The sequence below is a fragment of the Indicator indicator genome, chromosome 4, assembly GCF_027791375.1.
Source record: "Indicator indicator isolate 239-I01 chromosome 4, UM_Iind_1.1, whole genome shotgun sequence".
Classification (NCBI taxonomy): Eukaryota; Metazoa; Chordata; class Aves; order Piciformes; family Indicatoridae; genus Indicator; species Indicator indicator.
The window spans coordinates 11,316,027-11,338,924 of NC_072013.1; the positions used below are offsets into that span (position 1 = coordinate 11,316,027).

General features: G+C 39.3%; 1 protein-coding gene and 1 non-coding gene across 3 annotated transcripts in view; both read right to left on the minus strand.

Moving 5' to 3' along the window:
- Window positions 1-22,898, minus strand: part of CKAP5 (cytoskeleton associated protein 5) — a 40,531-nt gene that overhangs the window by 5,692 nt on the left and 11,941 nt on the right. The window contains exons 13-37 of one of the 2 annotated variants that reach the window (XM_054400817.1): window positions 21,930-22,043; window positions 20,547-20,657; window positions 20,190-20,282; window positions 18,868-19,053; window positions 18,328-18,422; window positions 16,855-16,912; window positions 16,646-16,771; window positions 16,098-16,234; window positions 15,762-15,936; window positions 14,768-14,881; window positions 13,249-13,377; window positions 12,438-12,632; window positions 11,736-11,871; window positions 10,952-11,040; window positions 9,636-9,761; window positions 8,814-8,963; window positions 8,240-8,443; window positions 6,843-6,978; window positions 5,810-6,003; window positions 3,921-4,093; window positions 2,642-2,815; window positions 2,084-2,204; window positions 1,194-1,373; window positions 550-737; window positions 77-155 (exon numbers count right to left, since the gene is read on the minus strand). In XM_054400817.1, coding sequence (XP_054256792.1) covers window positions 77-155; window positions 550-737; window positions 1,194-1,373; window positions 2,084-2,204; window positions 2,642-2,815; window positions 3,921-4,093; window positions 5,810-6,003; window positions 6,843-6,978; window positions 8,240-8,443; window positions 8,814-8,963; window positions 9,636-9,761; window positions 10,952-11,040; window positions 11,736-11,871; window positions 12,438-12,632; window positions 13,249-13,377; window positions 14,768-14,881; window positions 15,762-15,936; window positions 16,098-16,234; window positions 16,646-16,771; window positions 16,855-16,912; window positions 18,328-18,422; window positions 18,868-19,053; window positions 20,190-20,282; window positions 20,547-20,657; window positions 21,930-22,043 — 3,483 coding nt within the window. The remainder of the gene's footprint in view (window positions 1-76; window positions 156-549; window positions 738-1,193; window positions 1,374-2,083; window positions 2,205-2,641; window positions 2,816-3,920; window positions 4,094-5,809; window positions 6,004-6,842; window positions 6,979-8,239; window positions 8,444-8,813; window positions 8,964-9,635; window positions 9,762-10,951; window positions 11,041-11,735; window positions 11,872-12,437; window positions 12,633-13,248; window positions 13,378-14,767; window positions 14,882-15,761; window positions 15,937-16,097; window positions 16,235-16,645; window positions 16,772-16,854; window positions 16,913-18,327; window positions 18,423-18,867; window positions 19,054-20,189; window positions 20,283-20,546; window positions 20,658-21,929; window positions 22,044-22,898) is intronic. The other variant, XM_054400818.1, reaches the window with a different exon arrangement.
- LOC128966839 (small nucleolar RNA SNORD67) lies at window positions 1,924-2,034 on the minus strand. The gene has a single exon (XR_008489106.1). It is a non-coding gene; the product is annotated as a small nucleolar RNA SNORD67 (small nucleolar RNA).

A 22,898-nucleotide genomic window follows, 5' to 3' on the forward strand; every position in this document is an offset into this window, starting at 1 on the left:
TGTTTGTTTTTTTTTTTTTTCAGGTAAGTTAATTCAGACAAACCAAGTAAGTTCAAAATTTCTCCTACAGGCTCACCTTCATGACAAGTTCTGAAAACTTAGGTGACTGGCTGGCTGTTGCTAGCAGACTGTCTTGCAGCAAAACAAGCAGAGCACTAAAGAAACAAATTTAGAACAATTAGAGGAAAAGTGTTACATACAAGAAGAGATGCCAGCTCCCAGAAGAACACTCCACCAGGGACTGGGGTTAGTCTAGCAGTTTATGTTGTGTTGTGTAACAGCTGTTTCTTCCCTTCTAGTATGTTGCAAGAGTTTAATAGGTAGCTTGCTGAATTCCAAAACATATGGAATTAGCTGTTTCATTTAGCCTGCCTCCAGCCCTGCAGATTGTGTGGGCAAACTGTGATCACCACTGATGGTGAGTGTTAACTCCTCATTAGCCCGCTGAATGATTCTACAGACATCATTCTTAGCTTACAGAATGACTGAAACAAATTTGGCCATTCAATGAACAGGTGAAACATTAATTGCATGATTTTCATTATATACCTGAAGATGTTGGTCTGGTCAGACTTTTCCAGAACTTTCACTACCAAGAGGTTGACTGATCGGATGACTTGCTCACCCTCCTCAAGATCTTCAACCCGAGAATCCAGCATTAATGTAATAAGACCATGCATTAGGTCCTTCAGCACACCAGTGGAGGCCTCTCGAGCCAGACTTTCTATCTGAAACAGCTACAAATTGAAGATGACATTAGAAGGTTCCTCTGCATGCAAAGCTTTCAAATAGGCATTTCTGCAGACTACACTATCAAACCACTAGATATTCTCCCATCTCCCCCAAACATGAAACAATAAAACCATAACGAGGAAGAAAGTTCTACTGAGGGACTTCCGAAAGTAGTTAGGCCATCAACTAAGCACTTAAAAGGTAAGAAGTAGTAAAGCAGACCTTAATGAAACAGTTCAGAGTGGCTGTATTTCATATAAGCAACAAGCAGACCTTCCTCCCTTCCCCAATTTCTCATTTCCCACCCCCTCTCAAAAAGTGCGTTGGAGAAAAGACAACAACAAACTTCCATAAATAAGACTCAATAGTAAGCTGTAATACAGCACAGACAGTCCTTTCTCCTGCAATTTTTGCAGAGAAACTATTTGCTCTTCACCTAACCTTCTCTGTCAAAGCCTTACCGAGATCATGCTCCCAATAATGCAGCTGTAAAGTTTGACTATCTCATCTTTGTCGAGCTTCTCATCCGCCATGTGCGTATTGTAGATGAGCCGAAGCTGCATGAATGTAGCTATTAGGAATTGGTCAATGTGGCCAGACATAGCTTCTGCTTTATCTTCCTGTCTGAGAACCTCATCAATCTAAGATGCAAAAACAAAGCACCCAAGTAAAGTCAACATAATGTTTACAGTACAAAATAATTGTAATTTAGAAACTTCTCTATAGAAAAGGTCTTGCCCTGACCGAGAATTGGTCCTTAAAATTGGCAAATCCTAAGCTTTCACCCAAAATCAACAGCCACAGACTTCTCATCTCAATACAACCAAGTAGCATTTTTTTTTTTTTTTTTGAGAATTGCAATCCTATCCTATACACAAATGAAAACACAAAATGCTGCATTATGGATTCTGGAATTAACAACTTGACAAAATCTTCAGGATTAAAATTTTCCAAATAGTTAAAACTACCATAGAAACATGTAAGTGCTATGAGGCAAAACAATTCTTTTGCTGAGTATGTGCAGAAGAACAGTTTAAAAGTCTCACCAGCTTAACTGGCCTTTTCAAGCTTATAGCACAGCTAATTGATAAAAAACAGATTAACTTCTTTTAATTTTGGTGTTTTTTTTTTTAAAGTGCTTCTGTAATTAAGAGTCTGTTCTACATCATCCCAGTGAGTTTCTGTTGCTAAAGCGAGTCAGATGGCCCCTGTGCACTTAGTTTTGTCATCAGGGAGATTCTGAGCAGAGTCCATGTCACCTGACATGATTGCTCCACCAGAGTGCAACTCATCACTCTCGCAGACAGATAGTTCAGTACAGTCTGTTTAGTTGCTACCTTCGTTTACCTACCTGTGCCAGAGCCTGGATGCTTGTATTGATATCACCACTGGCTACTTGGGAAATGACGAAGTTGATTGTAGAAGCTGTGTTACTGTGCATGTCATCAAAATGTGGGGATACAGAACGGATTCTAAACAGTTGAAGAAAACAGGGCGCATTACTCTTTTTAAAGATAGCTCTACTTACACTGAATTGCTGTATTTCAATAACTAGAGACAAGGGAAGAGGACTTGATTCTTCACAGAGAATAATCAAGGAAGCAGTCACTCCTTTTAACAAGTCTTTTGCACTACTTGTAAAGACACTGATAACGCATTTACAAATTCAAAATCCTTTTACTATAAAAACACACAAGCAGAACTGAGGTTCTTCATTAGTATTAATGACTATCCAGATTCCAGAACAGTACAACAGACAGTTGCTTTGACATCTTTCCTCAAATTAGCTAACACCACCTTCTTGTGTAAACAAGTCTGAACATAGAAACTAGCGCAGTCAATTCAACTTCTCAAAACAGGTTTTAAAGCAGCCCTACTGGTTTCACATACGAGTTAAATCTAGACTTACTTAGGTTCAGGAATCAAGACTGGCTCAAAGATGTCATCCAGTTTGTGCTGTACAAGTGCTGGCATCTCACATCGGACAGTACCATTATCATTTTCAATTTCATCAAGATCCAGCTGAAATTCCCGCGGAACCGTATGTGCTGTCTCGGAGTGATTGCCTATGTTGCGGTTTTGGCTACAGAAACCAGGAGAGAGGTATTTATTATCCACAGACAAGAGGCAATCATGCTAGCACTAGCATCCACTGGTAGCTCTAAAGCTCTCATAATACAATAGCACACATTTTGAAGTTCTGATTTTATTCAAGCCCCCTAAGAATCCCTTTTGCCTTTCCCCTAGCCATTTATAAAACATGCTTTTGTAGGTCAGATGAGCAGCTGCATGTTACAAGCCTTCCTAGTTTCTCTTATAACCCACTACAAGGCCACCTGCACCTGTGATAGCTATGTACTTGTTCATTTTGAGAGAACTAGCACAATTTAAAGCAGTAATAATAATAAAAAGTTAATTATGGAGAGGATGCAACCTTGCAAGCTCATCTGAATCTAAAACTCCCAGCTTCCCAGCACATGATTTGTGCTGCATATTAGATTTTTGATGGAAATGTTCTAATACATAGTTCTCAACAGGGACTTTTATTCCAAGATAATGAGTGGGTGGCAAGGAATACAGTTTATGAACTTTTTGCTTCTAGTACTGTTGCCTGAGGTGCTAGGAGTCATGCTCATCCAGTCTTGTGCTGTATGGCTGCCCTAAGAAGTTAATAACAGCATCCAGCACCAAGTCTAATGTAACACATAGGAACTTCTCCCAGTATTTCTAAACAGCTGCTTAATGTGGGAGTGCCATGTCTGCTTGCAGTTTGATCTATAGTCACCTTGGCAGAAACCCATATTTTTGGTTTCTGTCTTTTCAGTCATACACTCATAAATAACCAACAAATGGCCATGGTAAACCTGCCATCCTTGAGAAGGGGTGACTAGGATAGAAATTGAAAGATACAAGAGCCTTGCTACCAAGGAGTTAGTGGGCAGTACTTACATCCTATAAGTGCGATACATAATTCTGTCCATGGAGAAGCAGTGAAAAAAGGCACAAGACCATTTAGAGAGATTTCAAGACAGACAAGACAAAAAAAGCTTCAGACATTTTGTTTTCCATTATTGGGCCAATTTTCACAACATGCAAAGACGATGACACAAGAACTAAAACAACATCGCCAGACATGGTACTAGCACATAGACTATGCGGGGCAGAGACCATAACGTATCACCACATACTTGAGTTTGGAGGACATGTCCTCAGCTGGTCCTTTCCGCAGCATGTTCGCGTTAGTGTTGATGTTCTGCACACGCTGAGGTTTGTCTTCCACCTGCCTCACTGGAGCAGCAGATGGTCTCTTGGCTGATCGTTTAATTCTTTCCTCCAGCATGCTCATGTCTTTTTCAGAAAGCTGTAACACAACACTTGCACTCAATTTGAGTTGTATGGATTTTAGAAGTCTTGGTCATCTATAGGAAGTACACCACTTATTGCTGTAGACTGAGGTTCTAATACCAAGAGTAAGAACTGTCAATACTACCATCTAGCAGTAAACAAGTAATGCCACTTTGGAATGCCAGGTGCTACTTCATAAGCTAGCTAATCCATACTAACATGTTGCAATGCTCAATATAGCTATTTCCAGCCCACAGTTTCCAAGAAACCAGCCATCTTGAATTCAAACCTGCTTTTAATTGGTGCTTGTTGCTGCAAAGAGACCAAACAAAGAGTCTCCACCCACCCTCCCATATCCCCTGTTAGGAGCCCAGGCAGTACTTTAGCACTATGGACCATATCACGAAAGCCAGAGTTCTATCATCTGAGTTCACCTGTTCAGTGCGCTCATACTTCAAACTGAACACAAGGTAAGCCAACTGAACACCCCAACTCGAGCAATGAGAAGAAACACAATTATCTGCTTACCTACAAGACCGAGGGTTACCAATAACTACACTGCACAAAATCGTCACATCTACATTTGTGCCAAAGTACACCCCAGCATCCCTATGATTTGGAAGCCTTCCTGACAAGCCATATGTTTTGGGACAAGACAGACCACATACTGAAGTTCAGAAAGCTATGGGTTCAAGGGGCTAAATGATTCAGGTGGTAATAGTTCTTAACCTCAAAAATCCCAAAGCAAAAGGACTACACAACACTGAGGAGGAGGCAGACTGAACTCCAAACAATTGTTAAAATGAGATGTCTAAAACATCAATGAAAATGCAACATTAATTCTCATGGAGATTGTTACCAGAAGAACTGAGTCACATTAAATGTCAACATTTCAGGACAATGGAGAGACAACTTGCTTCCCTGCTCATCACACTCCATAAAACACCCATCCAATAGCTTGTACACATCATAGCACATAACACAATGCAAGAAATTCATACAGGCATTAACACATCATTTTAAGTGCTGTTAGAAACATTACCAAGACCACAGAATCAGAGAACAGACCAGGAAAATATGATCTAACAGCTCTTTTTTGTAATTCAGTCTATGTCAGTATACTTCATCTGTATGCACAGTAATTGTAGACAACAGTGGATCTGCTTTATAGAGACTGGAAACTCAGTTTTGCAACCTTGCAGCTTTCATTGCACATTAGGTGGCATAGCTAGGTATGATTTCCAGAGAACAAACCAGCAGCAATACAAAACCAACACAGTACTAACAACAAACCTTAAGCTCTGGGTGCAATAAGACAAAGTGAACACACCAAATTTAACCAGTCTTGAAATGCAAAACAGTTGAAGACAAGCACAAAAAAAAAAAAGCTGAGAGTACGTAGAATCCCAACAACTAGTTAATCTTTACAATTTAATTCCCATGAAAGTCAGTGTTTCCTTCATTTGTTCCAATTTAGTATTTCATGCATGAACACCCAGGTTATATATCCCACAATCAGGAATTAATCACTTAACTTTTAGAGGCCCTATAGTGTACCAACTTATTTTCAACATTACAAAACGCTCTTGACACCACCAGCAAGACAATTACAAAAGAGTACTAACCCCCTGCAAAAGCTTTGTTGTTCTTTAAAAACAAACAAAACAAACAAGCACAAACCAAACACCCACAAAACCTAGAACAAACCCAACTTATTGCCAGGTATACTCACATTTCCAATCAACTTGAACACTTGGTCACCATGAACATTATAGACAGTCACAATGGTGTTGAGGGCAGCATTGCGCACAGTGTTGTCCCTGTCACCAATATGAGTTGCCATTTCTTTTAAGGCTTTCCCTGGAGTTGGCTGGCATACATTCATGCCGTATGATTCAACCAAACATCCAAGCTCTTCCAGGCATTCTGAAAAGAAGAAAATGACAGATGCTTCAAGTTTCAAGCTACTGGGAAGAAAGCCCTCCCAGTTTCTGTGTTGTTTGCACAACTTCAGCATTCACTGTAGAGAAGCATCGATCACAATGCTGATGACAGATTCTCCAGGTGATTTATGGGACGAATAGCAAACAAAGTTCAGACTACTTCACAGCACCTAAAAGCTGACAGCCATCCCTGTACTCTCAAGTATTACCCATCACCATGTATGTGCAGTGTTACAGTTAACTTCACATTCAGGTAATTTAGACAGTTGTAAGATTGCAATGCTATAGCAGATATATGATTGAACTTTCTGGTTATAGTAGGATAAGATATTGTCATGATGACTGTAGAGTTGACTGAGCTGCAAACACCAGAGCACATGTAATTTCTTTCAAGTTAAGACAGTTGGACAGTGCAGATACATTTCTTTTCAAAGTCTTCATCACAGTAACTGATTCCCTTAGTCACTTGGACAGTAATAGTCACTCTTCTCCCTAGGACTCTTTAACCAAGACAAGACGACTACTCATCAAGGGAGATTCAAACTTAATGCTGATAACAATGTAAAAGACTGCCTGTCTTCAGAAAGTATAAGGACACCAAAAATAAAAAGCAAGATGATGCTATTTTAAAATTCCATTCTTTAAACACTTTAAAGCATTTCCATAAAATGCTATACATAGCTAAATCTCACATTTCACTAATTTATGACAGGTTACCATGCTGGTCCTAATAATCCAGTTATTATGATGGGTTTTTCAAAATGAGTAACAAGGCAATTTCAAGTACCCCACAATCTCCCAGATCATCCTGCCATTTCCCACCTGCACGCTGTTTTGAGTTTTTGGATTTTGTCCCCTCCATGATAAAAGTGAACATTTTGCTGGCTGGATAGATTAAACACATTCTGTTCAGAATGGCACGTACATCCCTGCGGATGACATCTTTTGGTTCTCCCACCTAGTGGAAAAGTCAAAACAAGGGAAGAAAGACAGAACACTTCAGTCAGTTTCAAGATACTGTTAATTTATCTGAACAATGTTAGAAAAGCCAGAATTATTCTCAATGCAAAAGATCCTTCTGTTAATAGCTTTTGAAAGGTAAATATGCAATATGAAACCACAGAATCATTTAGGTTGGAAAAGATCCTTAAGATCATCAAGTCATCAAGTCCAACTATTAACACTACCAAGTTCACTACTAACCCATGTCCCCAAGTGTTACACCTTTATACATCTTTTAAAAACTCCAGGGATGGGACTCCACCACTTTCCTGGGCAGTCTGTTCCAATGCTTGACAACCCTTTGAGTGAGACATTTTCCTAATACACAATCTAAACTTCCTTAGGTGTAATTTGGGGCTGTTTCCTCTCATCCTATTCACTCATTACTTGGGGAAAGAGACCGATTCCCACCTCACCACAACCTCCTTGCAAGTAGTTGTAGAAATTGATAAGCTCTCCCCTTAGCTCCCTTTTCTCCAGACTAAACCAGCCCAGTTCCCTCAGCCACTCCTCATCAGACTTGTGTTCTAGACCCTTCACCATCTTCAATGCCCTTCTTTGGACATGCTCCAATACCTCAACATTGTTCTTGTAGCAAGTAGCCCAAAACTGAAAACAGTATTTGAGATACAACTTCATCAGTGACAAGTAGAGGGGGACAATCACTTCCCTGGTCCTGCTGGCCACACTGTTCCTGATACAGGCCAGGATGCTGTTGGCCTCTTTGGCCTCCTGGACACAAGGTGGCTCATGTTTAGCTGGCTGTCAACCAACAACTCCAGGTCCTTTTTTGCCGAGCAGCTTTCCAGCCACTCTGCCCCAAGCCTGGAGTGTTGCACATAGTTGTTGTGACTCAAGTGCAGGACTACTAAACTCCAGGCACCTGGCCTTGTTAAACCACATACAACTGACCTTGGTCCATCAATCCAGCCTGTCCATGTCTTTCTGTAGAGCTTTTTTATTCTCAAGAAGCTCAACACTTCCGCCCAACTTGGAGTGGAAGTGTTGTGGTCTATAAACACTCTGAGAGTGCACAATTGATCCCCTTGTGATAGAGATATTAAACCAAATTGGGCCCCACACTGAGTTCTGAGGAACAGCATTTGTGACTGGATTTAACGCCATCCACCATAAATTTGCAATCAGCATACTACAGTGTATGATGGTATCCTGTCATATTCCTTAGAAAAATAAGGTTTCTCAACATGGAATCATACCTTTAGGATGAGATAGGGGATGAAAGAGGATGCTTCATTTTCAGTAAGGTGATACTCCTCTTGATTCAGCAAGTTGAAAAGCAATTTAAGGTATTCAAGTGCTTTCATCAAGACACTTGTGTTGGTATCAAAGAATCGCAGAGTGAGCCATTTTAAGATGAGATCCAGGCAGCTGATGACCCCATCTTTTTCACTCTCCAAGTGCTTGAGGAATAAAAAAAGAACAAAACAGGTTGTGCAAAATGAAACACATTGTGATTTCAGGGAAAAGCTATGCCTAATAAGATAGTAGAGATTTATTGGCCAACTCTTACAATCCCAAGTATTGTCTTTTAACTTATACAGCTTTCTGAAATTCTAAGAAGTATCCCTAGAAGAAATTTTCCTTTCTCCCAAGAAATGGTATTAGTAACAACTTCATCATTCCTCCGAAAATTATTTTATGTTAAGGTTTCAACTTCACAGAATGCCTACTGGCTCCTCCAAAAATACCTATTTGGTTTTAATTCCAGCAGAATATTTCACAGCTGAGAAAAATTCTATACATCATCTACTACCACAGATTCAAACTCACCTCAATCATAACAGCCAGCGCTTTGTTGTGGTGCTGGAAGTCTGCATGAAACATCTCATCCTGTAGCCATTTGGCCACACAACTGGACATTTGAGTTTTCAGCTGCTCAATATATTCATCACGGGGAGTAGTGAAATTCCACTTTAATACCTGTAAAAAGCAGCATTTGGAACTCAATGCAAGCTTTTCTTCCTGAAACAACCTGCAAATTGCATCCCTTCTACTTCTGCTTCAGCTTCTGCTTTCAAAGGCTTCTCAATATCAACAAGTAACGGAAAAAATTCAGTATGCTTGGCTTACACAAAAAATTTTCTCCATGTGAAGCGTTTATCTTTAGGTCATAACTGTCAGTATTCTCAATTCAAGTGGTTGTTTTCAAGTCATACATAGGCATATTTACTGGCAAGTTACAAAACCCACGCATGTTATTTGTTATTCTCCTACAAAAGCTTGCTAAGGGCCGTTGTTCAGAATGAGTATATTAAAGTACTTACAATGCATTCTATGACTCTGAAAGTAGTCAAAGGTTTTTAGGTGAATACTTAATGGTACTTCACAACTGAAGATCATCTCTTGGAAGTTGTAAAAAGGCCTTTGGCTTTTATGACAGTGTATACATGCACAAGATTTGGAAATCAGAAGAGAAACATCTCGGTAAACCAGATACTGGCCTGTGATGAACTGGCCAGATGAACTAGGTAATCGATCCAAGGGATGAAGCAATTTCATGCCACAGTATGTTTATTTCTAAATTAAATACCAAAACAATGCCTTAAAATGACACCAGTTGAAAACTTGTGAATACATTTAGATTTTGCTCACCTTCAGGCCTTTCTCATCTTTCATTCTCTGTTCTTTCCCATTTGGGACTATGATAAAAATAGGACCTGATTTATCATCATCTTCCTTCAAAATTGGCTTGCTTAGCACTTTCTTCCCCTGTACACCCTGAAAAAATCCAGGTATTAACAGGCAGCACAAGGCATAAACATATGCTTCAGTCCCAGCAATTACAAGCATTAGGCACCAGTCAGTTTCATGCTGTGTACAAGAGCCAGAGAGAAGCTGGAAGAATACTGTTGATTAGATTTTAAAAGTATGTGCTCTGCTGCTGTGGAAGCAATACCCATGACAACATGCACAGTAGAATCCTGTGAAAAGGCACATGACTCTCACACAGTGTGCTAGTCACCCACACACATCCCTAAATCCCAACATGGTACCTGTTTCAAAGATTTGCTCTTTGTCAGACTGGTATTGCCTTTGTTGAGGTTTATGTTAGCTTTGGATAGGCTGGTATGGCCCTTGGACACACTGCTATTAACATGTGACTGCTGTAAATAAGCCACAGAAAAGGCTTTGTTGTTAGACAGCTATTGGCTCCTAGGAGTTACCACTCCAAACCTTCCATTGCATCCCAGCAAAGGCATGAACTCTGGCATCAGCGGTTTGACAGAGGAATTCACTTAGACAAATCAACAACATCCTTCAAGGTCTGTTCAGTTCATTCCTGCCATGAACCTGGACCTACATCAAACGTTCTCATTACAGCACTACTTTAGACAATGGAAGCCAAGGGACTGCAGGACAATTTCTGCTGGTGGTGTTTTCAGCTTTTTTTGTTTGTTTTCCTTCTCTTTTCAGTTACACACATAAGAGAAATCTTAAAGTTTTAACAGCACAAACCAGAAAAACCTAACCAGAAGTTCAAATGCAATTAGTCGAGACATTTATTATGGATTTAAACATTTTCCTTCCATTTCTGCACATGTAATTGAGAACGTTTTACCTTTCATACTGCAAAGGAGAGATTAATTTCTTTTGCTAAGTTGGTTCTAAGTTACTATTCAAATTATAACATTGAAACTGCAATGGTCAAACTGACATCTCAACAGCACAAGACTAAGCTGCTTGCAAGACTGACTATTTGACAACACAGACCAAGAATTAAATAGGTAGTAACAAAAGCAGGCATGAAGTGAATAGGAACACTGTCATTTCAGAACTCAACCACAAAGATTCTCTCTGAAAGCAGTACCTAGCAAGGGCTGTACTCTTTCACCTGTAATACATTACCTTTATAAACCACAACTATTAACTTCATAAAACTGATATTATATCAAATGAAATCAAAATACCTTAGCTTTAGAGGAGCCTCCTCCAGCTTTGGATTTTTTAGGATCAGGCCTTGATTCCAAGGTATTTGACCCTGAATCTTCAGCAAGTGCTGGAGAAAGAACAGACCATTTCAAAATACCAATAAATCCATTTTAGGTCAGCACAGTCTTCCATTCTTATGGCAGAAGAAAATCTATGTATGGATATGACACACCTATCACAGATTTTTGGCCCATAGAGGAAGAGCCTTAAACTCCATGTTAGCATACAAAGTTTTCGTAATTAAGATTGCAATATTTTAGGGAATTTGCATTATCAAAAAATGCACACACACATAGAGTTGAAGGCTGATGTCTAGAGCTGTATGTGCACTCAGTTTGAACAGGCAAGCTAGCCCCAAAGAGATTATGCAGGACTGCTTCTTCAACTCAGTTTGCCCGCATTACCCTCTCTTCTTTGTCAGCACAAGCATTTTGGTATCCCCACAGTGAACTATACTGAGGAAGCAGTAGATTATCCCAAAAAAAAGAAAAGTTATGTTAAAAATCAGGTTAGTATAACCAAAACTTCAATACCAAGTAGATTTCAAAGAGCCACTGATGAATGGTTATGTGGAAAGGAAAAACTCTTTATCCTGAATGCTGACTCAGCTGCAAGCAAGACTGGAAATGTAGACAGAACTATTTGTAACCCTAACTATGCTGAATTTCTCTCCTCCTGCTAAGCACATTTCTTCCTCTGGCATGTCAAAAAGCTTCAAAACCCACCGTCTTGTCAGTCACTTCCCAGAACGCAAGAGGTTACCTGATACAGGTTGCAATTTGGCTGCAGCTGCTCCCCCTACCACTCTCGAAGATGCTTTAGCAGGAGGAGCTGGTTTGGCTGGCATGTTGGCTTTAGCTTTCTCAAGCATGGCCAGTACCTGGTCTTTGGAAGTTGGCTAGACAAGAGAAGGGGGGAAAAAAAGAAATGGTAAATTTGGAAAGATTCATGATAGTAATTTCCACAGTAATTTGCTATAGACAAGGAAAACTACAGTAGTTTGAAACAAGCTACTTTGGTATCTTCCACAACGTTTATCTTACACCACCAATGTTTCCGGGTATTTCTGTTCTGAGATAAAACATCTTTCCGTTACATTTCTCCTGCAAGACCTATGGGAAACACACGAACCAGCCATCTGTTCTAGGTGAGCAGTCCTGTGCCACCAATGGAGTGCCCCAACACTGATTCAGTACCGAAGAGACCCTAAGATACACCAAATCACTAGAATCCATTTTTCAGTATGTGTTCAAGGCATACAGCTGGACAGAAACTGGGATGGAAGTTTTTACCTCCTGCCAGGCTGTACCTCACAGCCTTCTGACACAACTTTCAGCCTCCCTGAAAATATTCAGTGCAGCCAAGCTTACATGACTCAAGACAGCATATCAAGAGACCGTCAATGTAACCTGTTATTCTCTAGTCACTCAAGGTCACATTATCTAATCCTAGTGACTGAAATACCTTGAGCTTGGTGGTGGCTTTTGCCATCTTCTCAAAGCCAAGATGCATCATAAAGAATGGCAGAGCATCCTGTGCCTTCTTACGCACATCCCCATTCCGATCTTCAAGGCAGGAGTAGAGGTGAGGCACGCACAAGATGAGGTCAGAAGGAACAGAACGGAGGCTGGGCAACTTCTCAGCCAACCAACCAAGAAGCTGAAATAAAGGTTTAAAATAAACTTTCTTCAGTAAGAACTCACAGGGCTGTCAAGGCCACAAAAGCCTGAATAGAAGTTCATTCACATGCCTCTATATAAGGAAAAAAAAACCCCACTCCAGTCTTTGTGAACAAAGATATTCTTAACCAACATCAACTTTCAGGTTGGTAATTAAAAAAAATTAAAATTAATTACAGTTTGTTAATATGCAGCTATCTTAAAACTTGGGAGTCTTATGACTGCCTAGGCTGTTTCTCTTCCTCTTGAAGTAACATCAGAAACTGAGCTGCACTTGTCAGCCTCAAACATATTAATGCTTCCACTTCAGTTTTGGTCTTTATTACCATTAGGTTAATTTGAGGGAAAACACACAGCTGACCAAAACAGAGAGAAGTTTCACTCTGGAGGCACTTAAATCTGAATGACAGCTACATGCAGGAAGAAAACTTGTTATTAGCCTTTTGAGGTTTTATGTCAGTATGAGGACAGATACTTGTTTATTCACATAATGGCAGCATTTTGTCATTTCATTCTATGTTGATAAACGTTAAGTCCACAGCAGTTAAGATTATTTTGATTAGAACACATAAGAAGTTTATTTAACAGAAGCCTACCTCTTGCCTTAAAAAGGGATTTTCCTTTTTGAGCTCCTCTGACAGGTCCTCCCCTTCCAACCACTCTTTCATGCCGGTTTGTTCAACCCAGGCATTCACAGTTGCCAGTGCAGCAGCACGAACATTATTCTGCAGCAAGAACAAAATTTAAGAAGAATGATTCTAAAGAGGAGTCAGAAGATTACAATGGAAGAGGTAACAGATTCACCCTTCCCACAAAAGGAAAAAGCTTCTACATTACAGGCTTTGAAAACTCTGTTTTTATTCACTGCTTGAGAAGTGTAAAATTCAGAAGAATTAGGAGATTGTATCAGCTACAGAAATCACCAAATCAAATACTATACTTTTCTACCATCACTCGTGAAAGAAAAAACAAGTTTAATAAAGAGTGACAAAGGATATCTTTAAAAGCACTTTACACCTGCTCTCACTCATTGACAAGAATTTTGGGAGTCTCCCAACTCTTAAACAAGCTACAGAATAAGGTCAGTGATTTCTGTAAGGCTTAAAATAGACTTGGCACACTCATAAATCAAGGCAAGTAGGTTATGGAGCCTGTTATTAGGGCACTATTATTTAGGACACGCATGAGCAAAAGTCAAGCCAGGAACTGGGGAGCCCTCTAATTCCAACCAGTTGCCATCTTCAGTGGGGTTTTTTCCAACCAAAATTTAGAACAGCTTTTTCTGAAGCAGCTAAGTGGAGTGACGAGAAGTCAGATGAAATACTTGACAACCATGGTTCTTCAAAATGTTATCAGTATAGACATGCCTCCACACATGACTCTCCTTTAGCCTGAATTTCTGAGGTAAGCTGATAATGCAGCAGACTAATTTAGCTTTAGTGTGAATCCTTTTTAAATTAAAAGGTAACATCCAGGGATGTATCTAAACAAGTGAGCATCCTTGCAAATAACTTGTCTCACCTTTAATCTCACTGGGAAAAAGAAACAAGTCATTTGCTGCAGGTAAGTAGATACTCATCAGCCTCCCAGATGAGGCCTTGGTTTCCCTCAGCCAAACTTAATTTGTCTTCACTCATGCTACCCACTGTTTATTTTCCTTAACTGTTCAGTGGGCCAGCTATTGACATTTCAAAGTAGGGCCCCAAAAGGATCGTCCTCATCTTCAAAAACTTGAGCAACTGGATCAACTGGGTACATCTTACAGCAAATTAAATCAAGTTAGTAAGACAGCAAGGCCTGAATGAGTGTATATAATACACAATCCTCTGCCAGCACAATGGTGCTTACAAGTAACATTAGTGCTATGCATTACAGTAACAGTCCAACTAAACCACAGTCGTTCTTACCCTTAAACAAGCTTCCTGTTTCAAGACAATTGATAAATAAAAGAAGAATCTAACTTAATCATATAAAAAAAAAAATCACGGTTCTTTAAGACTCCTAATGAAAAACACAATTTGAAATAAGCCTCTTAAAAGCAAGCCCAACCAGCAAGTCCCAGGCACAGCACAGAGAGCAAGCAGCAAAACAGAAAGGTCTTGATGAGCATCCTACCTTACTGTCTCCTAGGACTGTAATGACAGGAATGCCCAAATTCTTCACGTGCTGTTTGATATTGGGGCCCATTGCTGTTGCCAGCTGCTGAAGAATGCTCAGTGTTTGTTGCACCTGTGCATAAACAAAAAGGCTTTGATCAAAATATTGCTACAACCATGTGTGCCAAACTGCCATATGGAGGAAAGTAACACTGCTATACACCTAAGCTTCTACTTTAGAATGCCTGCTCAAAGATATCTATTCCACACTTCCCATTCATTACCCAAGTAAGAATTATATCTACATTCCAAGCAAATTACTAGTTCAAATGAAAATACTTTTAAACAAAAAACATTTCAATTCTGTCACAAGCAGAGCAGTTACTCAAACTTTGTTTATTGTGTTGGTTTGTTTCTTCATTTTGTTGGGGGGTTTTGTTGTTTTTTGGGGGGTTTTGTTCGCTTATTTGTTTGGTTGGAGGGTTTTTCGTCAGGCTTTTTTGTTTATATTACATTGAGAGCAGAGGTAGATTTTCCTTTTTTTTTGAATCATAAAATTATTTAGGTTCAAAGGGACTCTTGAAGGTGATCTTGTCCAACTGCACTGTAGTAAGCAGGGATATCTCCAACCAGATCAGGATGCTAAGAGACCCATCAAGCTCAACCTTGAATGTCTCTATTGGACCTCCACTGCCACTCTGGCCAACCTGTTTCACCACCCTCACTGTCAGAACTTCCTTTGTCCCATCATATTGAGACTTGTAGATCAAGAAACCTAAAGAGCCCTGGAGTGATTCTCCATGACAGAACCACCTCAAACCACACAATGTTTTATTATTTTTAAAAATGCAAGGCGAATGCAAGTATTTTTTAGAAACAGGCCAATATAATGTAGAAACACACACTTCACTGTTCTCCAACTGTTGATTTCATGACATTGTAACAGACTCAGTAATAAGCAAGGTTCATAAACCAGAAGCAGTTTGTCTGAAACAGAATTTTGAAAAACTTACCAAGATTTTGTTAGAGTCATTAAGACGACTCTTCAAAGCAGCTGGAAGTTCTCCTATGTTTGCCTCTATGAACTTAGCATCATTTATTATGCTCGTCACTTCATCTAAACCTTCCTTTCTGATCTTCCAGTTTTTGTCCCCAATCTTAGACACCAGTTCAGCTGTGATCTTATCCCTACAGACAAAAAAAAAAAAGTTAAAGTGCCGATCAATTTAGTTGTGTGTCTTTTAGTATTTGAGTGCTTCAACATCACAGACCACTTAGGAAGTGTTTATAAATACAAAGTTTTGAACTGCAGTGAAATTATATTTCCAGGTTGTAGAACCCAAACCTACCCAATATCTGTTCTTGGCAAGAGGTCCACAACATCATTCCCAACATCTTCCTGTTCCTCTTCCTCACCATCATCCCCAACCACTGCACTGTGCCGGGAAATGCCACGAGTTGGGACCGGCGCCGTCTGCCCTTGCATCTGCAAGGAACAGAAACAGACACACAAAAAGTCAGAAGCAGCTACTTTAGAGGTTTTCATGTGACAACAGAAATAAAAACATGTGCATGATACAAATGTGCTGTTTCAGGGTGAAAGAATTCTAAAACATCACGCTGCTAAAAAAACCCAAAACACAACAACAAAACAAAAATAACATCAAAACCCCCCTACTTTAGAAATTCATCATTATTGACACCAAAAAAAAGTGATCATTAACACAGGTACACATTACAGGGCTGAAGCTGCTTTAGTGAGTAGTCTTAAAAACAAACAAACTAAAAAAGGTTCACACAACTACAGGACAGATCACAGCACTACTACAGATTTCAGCAACCAAAGTTTCCAAGTAGTTTCAATAACGCTTGGCAGTAAGAGCACTAGAGGTCATACCTTTTCAAATTCTGCATCTATCTGGGAGAGAAGAGCTGGCTTCTCATCCTCAAAAAACATTCGCAAAGGAGGTCCCACATAAAGATACATGACTCCCAGTAAGGTAATGGCAGAAGTCCTTACAGCCTGCCAGAAAGAGGATAAAAGCACTCAGTCGTCAAATCAAGGATTGATAATAAATCAGGATTAAAATTCTAAAATTTACTCACTGGGTTAGTTGCAGCAAGAGCTGTCTTCACATTACTGATGAAAGCTTTGACATTTAGTCTGTAAGTATAAGATATACTCCATTAAGTAAAACCCAACACAGGAAGCAACAACAAGAAACAAAATCACCACAAAAGGCTAAAGAAAGAAAAGCGTAGTGAGGACAGTTTCATACAACTAACTTATAAGCAGAAGCTATTTACGCTTTAAAAATAACATCATCACAAGTACAGTAGAAGACAGCTTTTTAAATAACAACTTTAAGACATGGGCTAGGGGAATAGCCTCCCACGAAAATCAATACAGCAAACATAAGATAACAGCAGCCATTATAAATTCTTACAGCAAAGAAGTTTCACCCACATGATTGCCAGGACTGAAATTGAGGGATGTGTCTACAATAACTTCAGGCACCTGAAATATGGCTACTTAAAGGTAATGCTTCTTTTTTTATTTTTTTTAACTTTACTTTTCCTTTTTATTAGCCTGTCTCAGGATCTTCCAGAAAAAGGCACAGATTTTTTTTTTAAAAATATAGATTTACTAAAGAAAGAAAGGAAGGTTTAGATCACTGAATCTTCTATAGCACTACTGAATTCAATAGAAAAGAAAACAGGCAATCACAGAAGCTTCCTTTGTGTAGTCTCAAACACTGCTGTTCTAGTATCGTTATCTATTTGTAGATTATCATGCTGGAACTACAAACATTTTTGGGAATTTATTGAATAAGACAGTTTGCTTTCCAGACTTCAACAATGTTACTATCCATTTAATAGCTGCAAAATAATTTGGATAGCCATAGTAACTGCCCAAGAAGTCAAATTAGTATTTGAAGTCCTCACTGCTTAGAAATTTTGTTCTAAGAAGTGAACTGTATCACATATGTTTGACCACGTTAAGAGAGTGATGATTAAAAATTAAGGCATGCTATCCCTGGATACCATGGAGATTTGTTTTTTTTCCCCTCTCACAGCACTAAATGCAATAGTAGCTATATGGCTGGCTAAAAAACTCCATCCTGTCAGGAGCCACAAAAAACTCTGCTAAGGCGGGCAATAAGCACACTGATCGGTATTGTCCTGCAGGCTGTCAGCTTTGGGTTTTTTAAACTATGAACTACAGTGATCCACCTGGCCGCAGATGTATCCAAGGAGAACAGGAACTACAGGTATACAATACATGCATGCCACAGCTCCTCACCCAGCCCACTCCTATAGTATACAGTTTAAGAAAAATGCTCTTCAGAAAAGGTTGAGTGATGAATAAAGCACCTGGTAGTGAAATAGAATCCTATCCTATTAGTAATGTCATAGTTTCATTGACATTTAGAGCTAGAAGAGAACCTGAGAGTGCATCAGTCTAACGAGCTCAGATGCACTTACAGCCACTCTCTTGAGACCATTTTGATAGAGAAAAGCCTGGATTAGAAACATTTGCATTCAAGTTTCTCTTAGTAATTTACTTCAAAGACATACCCAGAAAAGCCAAACTCTTTAATTGCATTTGAAAGCCAGTTCAAAGTTTCTGACTGGTTTTTAGGATTCTTTTGAGAGAAAGCCATAGCCACAACCTGGAACAGAAGAAAGTTAAGTGTAAATTTTCACTGGTGAACCAGGAGACAAAGCATTGTAGTTAAGGAGTGAACACACCTGCAAAAAACCACAGGGCACTGCAATGGAACAGAAACATCTGGGGTAACATAAGGAAAAATTTATTGTGTCACTAAAGCAGAATACATCTGCAACTAACGAACTGAAGTACTTTAAGGCAGCAAGAAATACCTTTAATAAGGATGTGCACCTGCTTTGGTAGTATTTCAAAGTACTGATTTACTACTCATGATTTCCTATTTTCTACGTTAGGAAGTATCTTGAGAGCAAACATCAGTTTTAAGAAACTGAGGAAAAAAAGCAAAGAAGAGGTCTAGGATTTACTCCTTAGACTGAAAGAACACCCCACATAATACTGTTGATTTTTTTTTTTTTACTGGAAGAATACCTTTACTGCTCACTCACCTGCTCAGCAGTCCATGGCAACTGACATGCCTCTGCTATTGCTGTCATGGCCTCTTTTGCATTATTCCCACATTTCACATCACCAACCTTGTCTACAAGTCCATCCAGCACAACCTGTGCTGAAGTTTTGGAGAAGTTTCCTTTCTGTGCAATCAATGCAACTATATGCAGTTTCATCTGCATCACCTGGAACATCCGTAACAACAAAAAAGTTACTTATGTCTTCATGTGCTTTAGATAATTTTTAATTCTACCTATTTATAGATATATACAAAAATAAATACATGCATTTGTGGGTAAACACATTTCTGTAAAATGTGTGTATATACACACACAAATGTATGTGCATTTGAATACAGAGGTGTGTTTACATGAAGACAATGGTTGCATACACAAATATATATTTTACATACACCCACATTCATAAGATTATGCACAATGGTTTCATGTGATTAACATAGAACAGTTTGGCTTGGCACGGACCTTAAAGATTCATAATTCATAGAATGGTTTGGCTTGGAAGAGACATTGAGGATCACCTAGTTCCAATCCCTGTGCCACGGGCAGGGACACCTTCCCCTAGACCAGGTTGCTCAAGGCCTCATCCAACCTGGCCTTGCACACCTGCAGGGAAGGGACATCCACAACCTCCCAGGGCAACCTGTTTCAGTGTCTCACCACCCTCACTGTGAAGAGTTTCTTTGTAATACACAGTCTAAATCTGCCCTCTTCCAGCTTAAAGCCATTACTTCCTTGTCCCATTGCTGTGAGTCCTTGTAAAAAAGTCCCCGTTTCCCACACTGCAGCTTTCTTGTAGGCCCCTTTTAGGTACTGAAAGGCCACTAACAATTATCAACACTGCTACAACTATAAACATAAGTACTTACTTTTACACATAAAGGCATAGATACATACAAAATTAATAATGCTGGGCAGTTGCTATCTATCACAGAATCACACAATCACAGAATGCCAGGTTGGAAGAGACCCCAAGGATCATCTGGTCCAACCTTTCAGAACTTACACACACCTGCACACATGTATACACATATACAGATAGCTTCAAATGTCTCCAAGTCTCAACCCTCAGCAGAAAGAAAACCTGAATTTCAGAGCTTATATTCATATTGACCACTGACACAACTGTAGTCATGGGTCATGGTGCAAGGGATTGTCAATGATGTACAGAGCTGTTCTGGTTGGAATAGACCTCTAAGATCAAGTCCAAGCATCATATATCCACCTAAGGCCTTCTACTTAACATATGCTGTGTTTCCAACTAACAAAAATGGACTGATAGTTACTTAAGGATAATGTATTACCTGAAAATTTGTTTCCTTCCAACCAGGTTTCTTGGCAAGCATTCTTACTAGAGCTTGGCAAGGCATTTCACTTCTCTCCATAAGCTCAACAGCCTAAATGATAAACATTAGTCAGTGGATCACAAGTGATACAAAACTCAAAACACAAATAGAAGTTACCTCAGCTGTCCTGTAAATATTTTCTTAATACTGAACTATGTTGCAGAAATTCTTAGCATAAGAATTTACCTGAAGAAACCTACCAGACCTAATTCTACAAGGAGCCCATTTTACAAGTACTGAGCAGAGATGAAGCCTGAATGGCACACTTCCTCTTTCCCTACCTGCCTCTCATCTTCTCAACTGCTATAAACTCACCTTCTGAAACTCCTCCATGCAGGCAAGCCTCTCTTTCCAGTTACCACTGTCCAGCTGCTGGATACAAGAAGCTGGAAGAACAGCAGCAGCCTTCTCTTCACATACTTCTATCTGCAGAAAGATCAGAACAAGGTTAATGCCCCACTGTATCCCTTTGGAAGGGAGTAACAACCTTAAGGACATAACACTGTAGTCCATTTCCAAAGTATGGAAAGTTTTCTAAAGTAGGTTGAAAGATTTTTGCATGGACTATGGTTTAGGGGCCTTACGAATTTAGGAAGCTGCTAAACTGTACCGCAACACAGAAAAGCAACCGTGAAAAGTACAAGTTGTGCAGACATTCAAAACCAATCCTGAGTAGCCACTATTTACTTACAGAATTGAGCAGAGGCAACCTAAAATTTGCAAGATAACTTTCTATGAAGTTGGAATAAGCATTCACAGCAATGAATGAATGGTTGATGAGGGTGGATGGAAGAAGGCATTGTCCACGTACTTTTTAGCAAAATGAAGAATGGTGAAGTATATGAAAAATTAAAAAAAGCTTCCTGTTTCACTGGTGTCTTTAGCACCTTCATAAAGTGTCTACTCATTTACTATTGTTTAACCAGCAACAGAAACAGGATGCCTAATGGAAAGTATTCATTCTAAGCAACGCAAAGAGCGTGAAGATACATCTACAAAAGCTTTAATAACTTTTTGTTACTCTTTGACCTAAAGATAGCCTTATGTTCCTGGTTCCCCCCACCAGGAAGACAAGCAGATGCTCAAGTAACACACACTTCCAAAGGACTGAATTCTGCAACTTATGGAATAAACTTGCATTAGTTTATTCAGTTATTGCTGTATTCTACTTCAGATTTCAGTGTAAACTCTTACACTGTATTGTCAGGCTTTTAATACCAGACAGTTTCAGCAAATCATGCATCCTAAATTACATATAAAGTATTAATATTGCTACTTTTTTCCTCTATTCTCAGTTTTGGGTTCAATATAATGTACCTCATATTAGCATGATTTATTGTTTGTCTTATATGGCCTGGTACCAACAATAGCCTGAAGAACAGTTGTATTTACCAGAAATATATTAGAGATCCATTTCAGCAATTATGAATTGAACTTAAACATATCGCTTTCCCTTGTCCTAGCAATAATAAACAAAACCCCCAACCAACCAAAACAAACAAAACACACACACAAAAATTCCAAAACTTCCAAATCCCCTGGTCCCTCCCAAAAGCAAACCCAAGACCCCACAGAACAAACCCAACCCCCAACAACACATGCAAACTTCAGTGAAAAATTCTGCAGTACTGAAGAACTGGTTAACCAAAGCTACTTATACAGGGGACTTTCTATTTCAAAGGATAGTAGAACACCCACCGAGAGCTCTGACTCAAATATTTCTTTGGTCTCAGGACCCTTCTTGCCTTTAGCTCCAGCACCTCCCATACCTGCAGCTGCAGCTGGTTTGCCCTTCTTTGGTGGGCCCCCAGACTGGAAAGGAAATGCACAAGTCAGTCAAGATCAAAAATGTCTCTTATTCATCAGATATCAAAAGAACTGCTGTTTTTTCCACACTTCCTACATTTGAGGTCAAAAACCCCATGTCTCTGTAGTACCATAACAGCTACAGTCATAAAAATAGTTTTATGTTAGAGCTTATTTTATTCATAGCTTGCTTTGAGTCCATCAGGTTTTATAAATTACACTACCAGGGACAGAAGACAACGAAAGTTGAAAAGGAAAGAACTATGTATTTGTGAAGGTACAAGAAATAATGGAATAATCTACACATTCTGCTATGGATACTGATCAGGTACTACACTTATGACTGATGTCTTTCTTCCCCAGGCCACCAGGATAAAAGCAGATTTTTTTTTTTTACATACAATCCACTCTACTATTCATTTCCAAGTTTCCCACCAGGAAAAATCAGTAGGGTATTACAAAGACCACCTATAGCGTTACTCAGGTCAAATAATAATTTTGAAGTAATACAGGCTTACAGTCCAAATTATTTATGATAAAACTGAAAACAATGCTGGAGAGAATACTCAACACGTCAGTAGTAACCTTGACAGTAATAAAAAGAGACCTTGATTTCAGCCAAATATTAATGTATGACCACTGAGCACACTGATGTTACAACATTTGAGGCTTCTCTGAATGTGTCCAATGGTTCAACACGATTTCAGTATCAAAATCTCTTATTAAAATGTGACAAGACAGTTTGTATCATTAAAAACTGAGATTTCACCACGTACATTCTCAGAAAAGTCCCAGATTCTTTTCATTGATGTGTTCACCTACTCCTACAGAAGGACAACAATTCCTCAGTTGAAGGAGACA